Consider the following 14,101-nt stretch of genomic DNA (forward strand, 5'->3'; position numbering starts at 1 on the left):
CTTCATCCGGTAGGGACACTAAGCAGGGCAGAGTTGGGGCCTATCCTGTGCTGAGGGGCAGGACTCCAGAGAGGCTGGGAGCTAGGCTTCTGTCATAGCTTCTGCAGCTGCCCAGGCTTTGCATCTGCCTTGAAGCCAAACTTCAGCACAGGAAGGAGGATGAGGGGTGCCGAGAGGAGCAGGAGCACTCGGGACTTTGCCAGGCTTCCGGCCTCCCGGAGCAGGTGGGCTCGTCCCCTAGTCCTCCCAGGCCAGGAGCCTCCCAGATTAAGAGGGCAAAGCAGACTGCATTGGGGCTCGTGCAGCACCTGAAACCCAGTCAGCTAATTCCCGAATTGGGATTTTACTACTTGATAGGAATGATCTGTTACAAAAGGTGTGAATTATTTTTCAAAGGTGTATTTACATGGGGAAGGTAGAATTTGGAGGTGACCCTCAGAGGCACACTGCCCTCTGCCCTGTCTCCAGCCTGGAGGTGCCCTCTCGAGCAGATGCGGCCTCCGCGGTGATGGTGTTTTAGATAGAAAGTCCTCAGTGTGAGGAGCACGCCCTCATCGTAACTACACCGTCCTCCTGAGGTTTATTCAGGCTTGCAGCCTTCATTTTGTCTTCCCACCTGGTGCCCAGCAGCCAGCATCATGCCAGGTGCTGAGAGGCTGTTAATAATAGCTTGTTGTACCTAGACCAGCCCAGGGCCACCCAGCCTGGGGCTTCTCCAGGGTGCCAGGTGATCCTGATCTCAGTGCACTGTGGGCCTGAGGTCCCCAGCTTCCTCCCTTGCTCAGCAGTTTTGATGTAGTTAGTGATGCTTCCGTTAGATGATGTCTTCTGCTAACCAAATTTGACCTTCTTGAAAGTTAGGGCCAGAGGTTCTTGCTTTATGATCACAGATCCCAGTGGCCAGACCCTGGAGGTCACCCAGCCAGAGAGCACCCTTTGCCCTAGCCCTTCTTTGGGTGGAAGAGACCCCTTCCTTCCTTCTGTGAGGTTGCTCTTTGGGGCTTCACTAGTTCTCCTCTGAGCCCCTCAGGGCCGTGATCCCAGCTGGACACCAGGTTTTGACCAACTGCGGTGTGTTTGGCCTCACATGTCCCGACCAGGCTGTGGAGAGCAAAAGTTTCCCTTAGGTTTTGGAACTGCTCTGTTCAGCCCAGTGAGCCCCCTGCCCATTAGCCTGAGCACCTCTGACCCCTGAGTCTGAGGGCCAACTCCACCCTTCACTGACTGGGGACCTTGGGCGTGTGATGTTGCTCCCCAGGACCTGTTCCCTCCCTTGTAGACTGGGATCTGTAGGGCCTGACTCATCCCCTCTGGGCACTGTTGTGGGACCCCCTGAAGTGGTGGGCATGGAGCTCTCTGTTAACTGGGTGTGCTAGATGGGGGCTAGCTGTTTTGTGAAGCACAGCATCAAGTCAGGTATTGTCCAAGGGCAGTGTGGGAAAGTCCTGGGACATGGGAGGCGGGGGGCATGCCACAGGGCCCTAACTGCTGCACTTGAGTCCCGGGACGTGGGAGGCGGGAGTGGGCATGTCACAGGGCCCTAACTGCTGCACTTGAGTCCCGGGACGTGGGAGGCAGGAGTGGGCATGTCACAGGGCCCTAACTGCTGCACTTGAGTCCCGGGACGTGGGAGGCAGGAGTGGGCATGTCACAGGGCCCTAACTGCTGCACTTGAGTTCCGGGACGTGGGAGGCAGGAGTGGGCATGTCACAGGGCCCTAACTGCTGCACTTGAGTCCCGGGACGTGGGAGGCAGGAGTGGGCATGTCACAGGGCCCTAACTGCTGCACTTGAGTCCCAGGACGTGGGAGGCAGGAGTGGGCATGTCACAGGGCCCTAACTGCTGCACTTGAGTCCCGGGACGTGGGAGGCAGGAGTGGGCATGTCACAGGGCCCTAACCGCTGCACTTGCGTCTCAGGAATGCGTTTGAGCTGCTGCGAGACTCTAATGGATCTCTTAGCAGAGGTGTGAAGCCAAACCAAGCCCGTTGCTATCAAGTCAATTCCGACTCATAGTGATGCCATAGGGTTTCCAGGGAGCAGCTGGTGGGTTGAAACTGCCGACCTTTTGGTTAGTGGCCATAGCTCTTAACCTCTATGCCAGCAGCAGAGATGGAAAAAAAAAAAAAAACCCTTTGCCATCGAGTTGATTCCGACTCATAGTGACCCTATGAGGGGGAGAGAAATAAGGGGCCTTTCCCCAGGTCCCAAGGAGAAGGAGCTTACTGGTGCTGTGAGGAACAGGGTTGGGTCATGGAAGATAAGATCTGTTGGATCAGAGCCTGGAACCTGGGCCCAGACACCGGAGGCCAGGATTGAAGCTCGTCAAAAATGTGTACTTCTAGTGATGGCCATTCTTTACATTGAGTTAACATAATGGTTTTTTGGGGAAATGAATTTTCTAACCATGAAATTTAGGTTTTTCTTTGGGGGGCTTTTTGCTCCACAAAACCCGTCCTGGAAATTCTCAGGCGCTAACAGGGCCGAAAGGAGTCCTGGTGGCGCAGTGGTTAAGTGCTTGGCTGTTAACCAAAAGGTTAGCCATTCAAATCCAACAGCCATCCCTTGGGAGGAAGATGTGGCAGCCTGCTTCTTGAAAGTTTACAGTCTTGGAAGCCCTATGGGGCAGTTGTACTCTATCCCATAGGGTTGCTGCAAGTCACAATCAACTCGACGGCAGTGTGTTTGGTTTTGAATGTGGCCAAGGTCACGAGTGTGCCGTGGTGCGCCTGCCTCCTCCTCTCATGAGTCCGCAGAGAGCTCACATCCATCCCTCGAGGTGCAGCGGTTCTACTGTGAGCTTGTCCCGAGACCCCCTCCCCAGCCCTTCCTGCTCCGGAGAAAGCATGTGTCTGTCCCAGGGCTGCCCCAGAAGTCACTGACTGAGAAAGTTGGCTCAGCCTAGAGGCCTGCAAGGTCCAGGAAAAGCCCCTACCCAGGTGCTGTGGCCCAGCTTTGCCTCATAGGATTTGCATGGATCTGGACAAGCCTTGGTTTCCTCATCTATAAAGTAGAGATTTAAGGTACTCCCCATCTCCATTTATCCTATAGGTGTGGGCAGCAGAGGTCAGCATCTCGGGTGGGACTGGGGCCTTCCTTCCTGGTCACCCCTCACATCCAGCAGGGGCCAGGCCTCTCCCCTCTTGACCATACCTGAGGGACTGCAGGGTGGACCCTGCTTGGTGATGGGCACTCACCTCTGTTCACACATGGGCCCTGACTTGTGTTCTTGTAGGGATCAGCGACATAGGGTCCTTTTCACAGACACTGGGAAAGCTAACCAGTAGGCAGGGAGAGGCTGTTTTCCACAAATAGCATTCCTGACATGAGCTCACCTCCCACATTGGCTCCCTTCATTTCCTTAATGGACTCTCAGAGGCCGGGAGGGCTGCCACACAGTTCTCGGCTGCCCTCTTGAGTGACAGGAGGTTCCGGTGATGTCTGGATGTTGCTGAGGCCCTGGATCTGCCTCGAGTGAAGGGGAGTCGGGGGAGCACGGGGATGAGAACAGTAACCCTGGGGCTGGGGAGGCTGCTGTGAGGGTCCAGGCATGGGCCCAACAAGCGGCTTGGCGGTTTTGCCTCAGAAACCCACAGCACGGTTATTTTTGACTCCAGTTTCACATCTTGCAGCTTTTTAAAAATCTCGAGCCATGGAATTACTGCCCTGACTATTTTGGTATGGCACCCAGTGCTGCAGGCTGGCCACAGCAATGCTGTGATGTCACGTTCAGGTTCCTGTGACTCACGGAGGCCGCTGGGCGCCAGACTTGAAAACACATGCAGTGGAAGCAGGCAGGGAGCGGGCCCACCCAGCCCTGCTGGTTTGGGTCTCTGACGTTTGCGTTTGTTAAATGTCCACGACATTGTAACGCTGCTGACCTAACTCAGCGGGCCAAGGATGTTTGCCTGTTTGCTTTGGGGAGTTACAGAGGATGGCTCATTCACTTCTAAGAAACCCCCACACACAGTGGTCCTGGCAGTTCCCCATCTGGCGGGCCGCTCAGGTGAGCAGGGAAGGTGGAAACACTGGGCCCTGACATCACTGAGCTGCCTGACCACTCTGAGGGGCTCTTGGTGTCCTTCTCCTGGCTATTGTTTGTGGAAATGGACTCCAGATTTTTAAAACAGTTATGTCCTTTCCTCAGAAGCGGGGTCTTTCCAGTTGCCCCAGACCAACATTGTTGGGAATGTGTGGAGTAGAAGTGTCCCTGCACCCCCTCCAGTAGTCACTGCTTGCATGGTGGACAACCGTCCTGGTGGCGCATGGACGCACTCACACACAGGGAGTGCTGTGGGGGGTGTTTGTCTCCACATCAGCACCTCCAGCTCCTGTTTTCACATCTCTTCTAGGGTGGATTGAGCCAGTATCCTCTTTATGGACGTTCAAGGGCTGCCTTTTGGCCAAAGTAGAGTTTAGGAGAGCCTGAGATCCCACTACTTGGAGTTTGGAGACAAGAGGCTTGTTTTTCTCTGTAAAGAGTCTGCTTCCTGGGGCATAAGGGCTTGAAGACACTCTCTGGTCTGTGCTAGGGATGTAATTTGTTCTTTTTTTTCTAGCCCACAGGGTTTCAGAAGGGCCTGGGGAAGAACATCCACATGGGCCCCTGGCCTTCCTCAGTCCCGCTGTTTATTTTTTGGCATTGTGCCCACAGGCTGCTCTGGCTTTGCAAGTGCAGGGGTCGAGGAGGCTGTGTCTTCCCTGAGTACCATGTCAGGGCTGATGCCCAGGCCTCCCCACGTGGCACACAGCCGGGCTGAGTGAGCTCGTGTTTATTTCATGGGGTAGGGGGTGGCCAGATGGCAGCTCATGTGGGTCTGGTAGAAAACTCATTTTTTCCATTTTCTGTCCAGTCTACAATTATGGCAAAAAGCACCCCCTCCCCAAAGGAGCTGCAGATCGAAGGCCTTGAGCCAGATGGGCTCAGCAATGGATGTGGTTAGCTCTGGGGCCTGGGAATGTTCACGGTAGTATGAGATTTCTCCCATAAGGCTCCATGCGGGCCTGGAGAGAGGGTGGGGTGGGGGTGGTGTAAGGGAGCGAGGCCCTGTACAGGCACATCTTGTCAGCGCTGACCCTGGGCTTGCTCTGAGAGAAGGGAAGAGGGAATGCCAGGTGCTTTGCTCCTCTGGGGAACCAAGGCCAGTCAAGGAAGGGGAGCACAGGGCACAAGAAGGGGATCTGTGAGCTGGTATTCTGGAGCTCCCGTGGACCTGAGATTAAGCCACGCCAGGACACTGGCACGTTCTCCTCAACGAAGCTCGGTCACAGTAGGGCAGAGAAGGCTACAGCTGGGCCTGCCGCTTCCCTCGCCTTGCTCTGTAGGGGGCCCTGATGCAGGCCTCCTCACTGCACCCACAGTAGTCATGGCTAGGTGGAGGAGAGGGGAGAAAGCAGAAAGAGTCTTTGAACTCAGCAGGGCACGAGATTTGAGGGAGCAGTTCTGTACCCTCCACTCTGATCTGGGCCCGGCTGTTGACTACAGAAAGCGGCCTGGGTGAAGGGCCAGGTTCTCCCACTGTGAATCAGTGAAAATTCAGCGGGGCAGGGGGAGGCCTTTGAGACTCTACCCCTGGTGGCCCATGTGCTTCCCCCTGCCCGAGGTGGTCCTGTAGGGCAGGAACCACAGTCTGACTTGCCAGGCTGTACTGAGGGTCTCCAGGCCCCTGACAAGCTACTGAGCAGTCTCTCTGGCTTGGGACAGTAGTGTTTCATCTGGTCTTGGTAAGTTAATAGTTTATGTGGATTGTTGGAAGTTAGCCTCTGGAGGAATGAGATGTGGAAGGTGGCCAAGGCCAAGGTTTGCGTCTCACTCTCGGTCCCACTTGAACTCACCCTGGAGTCAGAATACAGCAGTCGGTGACCAGGCAGTGACTGGCGCTCCCTCCTTGGGGCCCGTCCCTGTCAATACTCGGCTCCCCTGGTGGCCTGCACGGGGCTGGCGAAGAGATGTGCTTGAGCCCCGTGTGGGCCAAGTGGTGGGCCGTCATTTGCACAGGTCCTCCCTCCTGTGGGGACAGTGCCCTGCGGTCCCAGGAGCATCCCAGGGTGGTGAAGAACGGACCTGCTTTCTATAACTTCTCCTTTGGGGGAAAGCAGTGATATGGAAAAGCCTGTGTTTATTTAAAAGGAGTTGATATAAAGCCATGAGAAAGGTAAATTAGCCAAGATTCCTTAATCCTGTGGCTAACCCACCAATAGCAAATAGCGTTTCATGCACTTCCTGAAGAGAACTAATCCTCAGTAGGGGCCGGGGCTGGGGAAGGCAGTAATGTCAGAGAAATCCTATATCCCTGAGATAATCTGAAACAGAAACACGGACCCGCAGACTCGAGGGACCTAAAGCTCATTTTGTGTTGTTTGCACTGACTGTGGGGGAGGGGGTGGTTAAAAAGACCTTTCTGAGCCCAGAGAGGTTGGGAGGAATTGCTTTAGAAATCTGGTTTTTTGTGGATGAGCTTATATTTGTGTGATGCTGAGTGAGTTAGCATGTCAGATGTCAGTATAGCTGGGAATCTCTACAGCTTCCCCTCAGAAGTGTGGCCTCGAAGCTTTTAATCATCATCAGATCAGGCCTGAGGCGGGAAGGGAAGGAACAGGTTGCTTCCTTGACTCCCACCCCCACTTTGCCCACCCCTTCCTCCTGAAGCCCGGAGGCTTCCTCTCTCTCAAGGCCAGCTGGCAGGGACTGACCCCTCCTGCCTGCTCACCTCCCCCCCTCCCCATTCCCTCAAGCTGAAGGGTCCCAGTCCCAAGTTGGGGTGAGGGTTCCTCACTAGCAGTCTCATCCCCAGAAGGAAGGGCTGCCCTTTGGCTTCAGGGACCTAGCCGAGCTGGCAAGCACCAAACCTGTGTTCCTGCATCCCCGTGGTGCTCAGGGTGGGCATTTGTCAAGCCAGCAGTCAGTGTGCACCTACTGTATGCCAGATGCTGTGCCTGGGACTGGGGATAGAGTAGTGAGCAAAAAAAAAAAAAACCAAAACCCCCGTCCTTGTGGCATTAGTATTCAGACTGACGGTTGTCAGCAGGCCACTTGAGGGCCGGCATTTACGTCCCCTGAAGGCTGCAGACCATTAGGCATTGGGCAGTGGCTGGGGCCAGGAGGCAGAGCTTTGGGTTGTGGGAGGGGCTGGGCTCAGACTAGGAGCCCCTGCCCTAGGGAACTGGGCTGGCCTCTCTAGCCTACAGTCACCCCTGACTCACAGTGACAGGCTGGCCAGGGCACCATCAGCAAAGCAGTCTTGTCAGGGTTCTGTGTGCACACACACACAGACATATGCTAAGAGACAAAGATGGAGCTGGCAGAAGACGAGGCAGAGCTGGGGGTGGGCGACGGGCCCAGCAGCTCTGCTTTGTTTTGATAGCTCACAAGACCCCACAGCAAAGAGATTCCCCTTTTATTGCATCTGTTTCAGATCTTTAGATTCCAAGTCAAAACCACACTACAGGGGAGATTAATTCCACATTTTCCATCTTTGCAATGAAACCAAAAGAAAGTTAGAAATTCTTTGCAGTGCAGCTGAGACCAGGGCCATTGAGCCAATGGCCAACCCGAGACATTTCCCATGGCCTGGCATGAGTGCCCTCAGTGGTGTGACTGGCAGCCTTTCGCTCTTTCTGATACCCAGAGCAACTGGAGGACCCCCTCATGTCTAGCTCCTGTACTGGGGGAGAAGGACTGGAGAGCCCCAGTCCCTCCAAGGAGAGACCGCCTCGGGGAGCCCAAATCAACCACCAGCCTGGAAATGATTAAAAGGAACTTTCCATCACTGGAGAGCTTTACGAAGCAGCCAGACCACCACGTGTCCTGATGGCTCAGACCCTCCCAGGCCTGACCACAGCTGCTTTCCTTGAGGTCTCCTCAAGTCCCGTTTGTGCCCTAGGTTCACTCACAGCCCAGAGCTTGGCCATGGCCCCCAGGAGGGCAAGGGCTGGGAACGTCATGTTGACCACGGTGTATCCCTGTGCCCAGCCTGGCACAGAGCAAGTGCTATATAAATATTAGCTGTTAATAGGAGTAATAATCCTTACAGCAACTTCGTATGGGCTTCCGCTGCCTGGCACCTTCCCTGCCCCAACCATTTCAGCCCTCTTGCCCCATGCCCTGTTTTGCCCCATTCAGACACTGCTGCCCTAGTCTCCTGGCTTCCCAGCTAGACTGCCAATCCAGGCTGAAGTTGCTCCCCTTGCCACTGTGCCCCTGCCCAGCAGAGTGCTTGGTGCTCTGTAATGCTTTCTTGATGTGGCACACAGCTATATGTCAGCTCTCTACCTCTTTCCATCAGTCTGTCTCTGTCTGGCCAGGCACCCCTGCAGCCCGCCTGTCTTCAGTCTCACCGAGGAGGCCCAGGAGGGAGCCTAGACCATAGACAGCAATACCACTAACCACCTTGGGCTCTGCCTGAGCAGGAGAGTAGAGGTGAACAGTGCCCTGGGCAGGGGCTGCTGGGAAACAGGGCCACCCCAGAGCTGGCCAGGATTGCGGGTGCAATGGGGACATGTCTCCTAAGGAACTAGCCAGCTAGCTGAGAAATACAGATAGAGGGGGCTCATCTCCCGTCTTTCTTTCTCCCTCCAAAATACCATTCACTGTTAGTTATGGCAGAGCAGATTTGCCAAAAGCTGGCCCAGACAGGATTGGTACTGCAGCCATACTCCACGGGCCAGGGCTGTGTGTCTCTTGTCTGCTGCATGTGGTGTGCACGTGGCAGGTGGGTGGGATGAACGATGTTGGTGGATGTCCGTAGCCACTCAGGTACTGTGCCCCACCACCTGGCTGGGTGGTTTTGGAGAAGTTACAGCTCCAACTCTCCTGCTACATTTGCACGTGGGATACATGAGAGAGGCTGTCAGCAAAGGTAGTAGCTCTGTGGCTCTGGGAGGTGGCACAGCTGCTGGAAGGAAATGAAAAAGAGGCCTGAAATGAGAACTGGGGGGAAAGAGCTGAGGAAAAATGCAGGACGAGCCCTTCTCAAGGGGAAGCCAGGCCAGGGAGAAAAGAAGCCAGCAAGGCTGAAAGCAGAGAGCACCAACCCATGAAGAAGTGGGAAGGCTGGGAGGGGGTTGGGAAACAGGAGAAAGGAGGGACAAAGGTGAGGCCCTTATAGCCAGAGGAGGGCGTCGGGGAGAGAGTGGAGGGGAGCAGAGAATGTGGCCGGAAGGGCTGCATGTCACTCATGGGAAGTCGAACCTGCCCTCATTCTGCCATCCTCCTACTTTCTGCAGGGTGATTCCTTCTGTCCTGGGAGCACTGGGCTCGCCTCGCCCCTGCGACGCACAGAGAGCCCTTCCCTGGGCCGTGCAGAGCCCATGGGAGTGTCGCGTCCCAGCCACACTGCCGCTTGCCAGCTGGGGAGTCATGCACTGGATACCCACTTACAGCCTCCTACAGGGCCCCCAGATGCCAGAGTCCCTGGCATACATGTCAGAAGACATGAGGTCAGCCACTTAAAGAGGGCCGGCAGAGATACAAACCCAGGCCCCATCTTGTGCAGGGCACCCGCATGGCCAGTTTAGATATTGGAGGGTGTAGGGGGCGGTGTGGCAGCTGGACTCAGCACTGTTCGGATCCTGGAGCCCACGGGGCTGCAGCCAGCATCTGGTGGATCCCTAATTGCTGGATGACAGTAGAGAAAAGGGGCATCTGAGGCCGTGAGGTATAGAGGGGAGGGCTGTTTGTCAAATGTCCCCAGTGGTATGTTCCCCTCCCACTTGGAGTTGGGGGCCTGGGCGCCAGACGTGTCGCCGAGAACTGGCATTTGGGTGCAACTGCTTTGTGCACCACTTTAATTCTTAGGGAACTAAAAATAAAAGGCTGCTACTTTAAAATTTGTTATTTTTGTACCATACTCAGAAGGCCCTTCAGGGTGTTGCATGAAACGTCTTACACGTCTTGAACTGTGAGTGAGAGAAGACACATGCACCCTGTTACTGTTGCCCCAGTAAGAGGCAGATCACAACGGTTTCTCTCCCCTGAGCAGGAAAATGATGCTTCACATAAAACGCCATTGTTCGGCCTCTCCTGGGAGGACTTTCCCTGGAGAGCTTGGGCAGATGAGTCAGGCTGGAAGCCCCACCCCAGGCCCCAGCTCCTAGACCCGCTGTCCAGCTGCTGGAAGCAGCCCAAGTGGGCTTCTCACCACACACTTGGTTTTGGCCTCCCACCAACTCTACTGGATTGCCTGGCAGGGCGCTGAGGGGCTGCGCCACTCCAGTTGCTTGCAGTGGGCCTCACCAGCTTCATCTGAGCCTAGGCTGGGCCCTAAGCTCGCCTGTACCGGCTTCTCCTCTCTAGTATCCAGGGGGCTGTAACTTCACTGCCCGCCCCGTGTTCCTGCTGCCCCCCTTGCTGCCCTCAGTGGTGAGGGTGAATTCAGAAATGCAAGAGAGTCCTGCTGCTGGCCAGACTTCTTCCCAGAGATTAGCCTCAGCCCAGACCACCCCATCTAGCTGACCTCTCAGGTGTCTCAGAGAACAGGACTCCACCTCTCCAGTCCCAAACCTGTCCCCTGCCCCTCACGAAGGATCGGTTCTGGTCCTGTGTTCTCAGCTTGGGGAGTGTCTCTTCCTCTCTCATGCCCTCTATCTGACCCACCACGTGGTGGTGTTGGTTCCTACCTTGTGGATGTCTCTCATTTTATTCACCTTTCTCCCTCCACTCTTTCACAGTTCTTTCTCATTCTCTCTTGCCTTCATCTCGCCTCCCCACAGCCACACAGCTGCTCCCCACACTGACCCCGTGTAGCAGCCAGAGAGGTATCATCCCCCCTTGGCCTAGGATCCCCCAGCAGTTCCCCACTGCTCTAAGGGTGAAGGTGAAGCTGCCTAGCATGGCCTGCATGACCTGGCCTGTCTCCTGCCTCTCCTTGCTCCGGCACACCGGCCTTTTCCCTCTTACCTCAGAACCTTCGTGCACACTGTTCCTTTGGCTCGATGCTCTTCCTGCCCCTCTTGCCTGATGAACTCTGCCTCGGCTCTCACTTGTTCCTTACTTCCTCAGCCCATTCCCCTGGCCCCCAGGCAGGCCAGACCCCTCCATTCTTGCTCACTCCCCTAGTCTGCGATGGCTTAGCATTTGCTTCCTCAAACCAGTGCATTCTGTGTGGCCTGGCTGTGTCTGCCTGCGCCGTGGTCACCCTGGGCCAGGCACAGGTTGGCTGAGGAGATGCTCAGTGAGTGAAGAAAAAGTCTGGGGCAGGAATCAGTAAATCTTTTCTTAAATAGTAAATATTCTAGGCTTTGTGGGCCATAGTGACTCTGTAACAACTACCCAACCCTGTCTGCACAAACAATCCTTTTCTCCCTGCTCCACAGTCATTGAGGGGTGGGGTGGATCAGATGTGACTGGGCAGTGCCTGGTGGATTTATCTTGGGTGGTGACCACCACCCAGCACCTTGGCAGGGCAGGCTTGGGGGCAAGGCGATGGGGAAGCGGAGACCAAGCACATAGGTGACTCTTCCAGAAGTTTGACTGGGAGGGGAAGAAGCTGGAGAGCAGTGGGGAGAGGAGATGTAGGTTTGAGGGGTGGTAGGCTCTTTTTGAAAGCCTGTTTGCCCATAATATGCTATGAAGTGTACCCTCAAAGCTCTAGAGGCATGAGACCCCCCAGCTGGGCCAGCACCCTCCATTCAGCAGCTGATTGTGAGATAGGCATTGCTTTTCTGTTCAGAGAAGTTTAATGTCAGCAAGCAGCCCCGTTCCTATTGAGCTGAAGTACACCCTCACCCCCCACGGAACTAACCATAGGCCTCGTGAAATGTGTGAGATGCGGGCAGCACCAGTAGGTGTTGATGTTGGCCTTGGCTGGCTGAGGCCCCCCTTGGCCCCAGAGACCCAGGTTAGCTGAAGGCCGGCGGGGGCTGGGGATGCCTGTGGCCATGCACACACCTTGTCCAATGTGTTCTGAGACCACTGCCTTCACGTTTGGAAATTGAGTTAAAAAAGGGGGGGGGAGGGGGCAGAAGAGGGAAAGCAGCAGACTTGGCTTCACTGTGGCCTTGAGTCTGAGGCCATCGGAAAAAGCCTGGATGAAAAATAATTTTGGAGCTTGGCTTGGTGTGAGTTTCACAGCAGCCAGTGGAAACTTCCAGGAACGCTGCTCCAGGCCAGCCGGGGGCTGTTTCCGCTGCCACTTTTACAAGCTGGAGACCCCGCTCCCTTGCTGGCCGGCCGGCAGTGGGGAAATGTGATGGTCTCTTTCGGCCAGCTCTGCCTCTCAGGGTGCAGTTCGTATTCTGAGGGCAGCAACTGCTCCAGGCGCTGTCCTGTGACATGGGGTTTGGTGCCGTGGAAGCCCCAGCCAGCTCATTTAGAACGGGCCGGCTGCCAGGCGGAGCGACCTCCCTGAGCCGCTGACATCCGTGTTGGATGCTGTGGGATTTATAGCAGTCTTAGGGGGAAATTCCCTCCCAAAATGTTTCAATGTTTTATTACACGTATGAAAGGAAAGTTTTTTTTTCCCACTGGGCCAAGGCCCAGAGCCTTCACGGAGCCTGTGGGAAGTGGCGTACCTCTTGGGAAATCCCATAGTCCAGTGGTTGAAATTAATAGAGTTTGGTCCCTTCATCCGGCCGCTTCTGATGCCGTAGACCGACGTCAGTCCTGGAGGAAGGCCATGAGATGAGAGCCCATTCATCATAGTGGCCAGCGTGGGTGGGCATGTGATTGGGGTCAGGCCTGTAGTGGGAGAGCCCAAGGGCAGTGGGCGGGCCTCTCTGGGAGGATGGGCGTGAGGCACCTCTGCCCCTCTGCCGATACCCTGTCCAAAGCCAAACAAGTTTGGTCAATTTTCAGAGCCTCATCTGGGAGCCATGTCTGCAGTACGCCTTGGCCCATGAGGCACATGGGGCCCCCAGTGGCCGGGACATTCAGCAGGCCAGGCACCCTGTCCCCGGGCCAGCCATCATGTGAGAATGGGGGAGTGGAGGGGAGAGCAGGGCTCAGCCTTGGAAAGGCAACATGGCGACCAGCACAGTCAGCACGGCCAGTATGGGGCCCCTTACTCAGTCCTCAGGACTGCCATGAGCTAGGGTCTTCCTCCCACATGCAGAGAGAACGCACTCAGACATGAAATCGTCACTTGTCGGTGACCTCTTAGCTTAGCCCACAGTCAGTGGGCCTCTCTGCACTCACCTCCCAGCCTTTGTCTCCTGCCAGCCTAAGGGTCCCTGCAGGTGTAGAGGTGACATGCCTGAGTCATGGGCAGGACCCAGGTGGAACCCCTTCATTTGGGATGACTTTTTCTCACCTCTGAAATGGGTGCTTGCTCCCACAGGTTTTGATGCAATTGTTTATGAACAGGGCCTGGCCCAAAGGAGGAACCTGATTCTGTTGTAGAACACCACAGTCTGACTGGCAGACCACCACGTCTGGAGACTCCAGGCCCTTGGTTGTCTTAGGGGACAACCAGGACTGTGGAACCTGCGGTCTCTTTTCCTTTCCCACGTCCTGCCCCTGGCCACAAATGCCAGAGACCAGCCATCCAGAGCCAGGAGGAGTCAAGATGGTAGCAAGGGCTGTCCCTACAGACACCACAGGCAAGGAGCCAGGCAGACCCCTGGGCAGGAAGAGCTGGCACCTGGCATTTGGGCAGTGGCTCAGGCTGCCAAGCAGGGACTGGCCAGAGGGGATCCCCAGGGTAGCCTGGCACCACCCCCTCCACCCCCGACTAACCCTAACCCGCCATTTATTTTGTAGACAGTCTCCATCCTGGAGCAGCGTTTGACACTGACGGAAGATAAGCTGAAGCAGTGTCTGGAGAACCAGCAGTTAATCATGCAGAGAAAGACACCGTGATCAAAGGAGCAGAATCAAGAACTCGGTCAATTTGCGGGGTGGCAGGCCAGGGATTTGTAGTGGGACTTGGGTGAATAAATAAAGGGGACTCAGCTCTGTGGGAATCACAACCCTACCCAAGCCCCAGGGCTTATGCAGGTCCCCCCATCCAAGTGGAGGGCCCCCATGGGAGGGGCCTGCATGTGTGAAAAGGATGTTTACAGCCTGGCTGCCAAGACCACGTTTGCTCCTGGGAGCCTGAGGATTGAGTTCAGTCCCCCTTCTGGAGGTGGTAGCCCAGCTGCCTTGCTTCTCGCTCACCTCCCTG

The 14,101-nt window shown here is 55.7% G+C and overlaps 1 protein-coding gene across 6 annotated transcripts in view; it reads left to right on the plus strand.

Moving 5' to 3' along the window:
* The window catches only part of POC1A (POC1 centriolar protein A), a 95,587-nt gene extending 81,701 nt beyond the window's left edge, over positions 1–13,886 (plus strand). For all 6 annotated transcript variants that reach the window (XM_064274440.1, XM_064274442.1, XM_064274443.1 and 3 more), the window contains one exon: positions 13,696–13,886. In XM_064274440.1, the coding sequence (XP_064130510.1) occupies positions 13,696–13,794 (99 nt within the window). In that variant the 3' untranslated portion in view covers positions 13,795–13,886. The remainder of the gene's footprint in view (positions 1–13,695) is intronic.
* Positions 13,887–14,101: the final 215 nt, after the last annotated feature.

Source organism: Loxodonta africana, chromosome 22 (assembly GCF_030014295.1).
Source record: "Loxodonta africana isolate mLoxAfr1 chromosome 22, mLoxAfr1.hap2, whole genome shotgun sequence".
Taxonomy (NCBI): domain Eukaryota; kingdom Metazoa; phylum Chordata; class Mammalia; order Proboscidea; family Elephantidae; genus Loxodonta; species Loxodonta africana.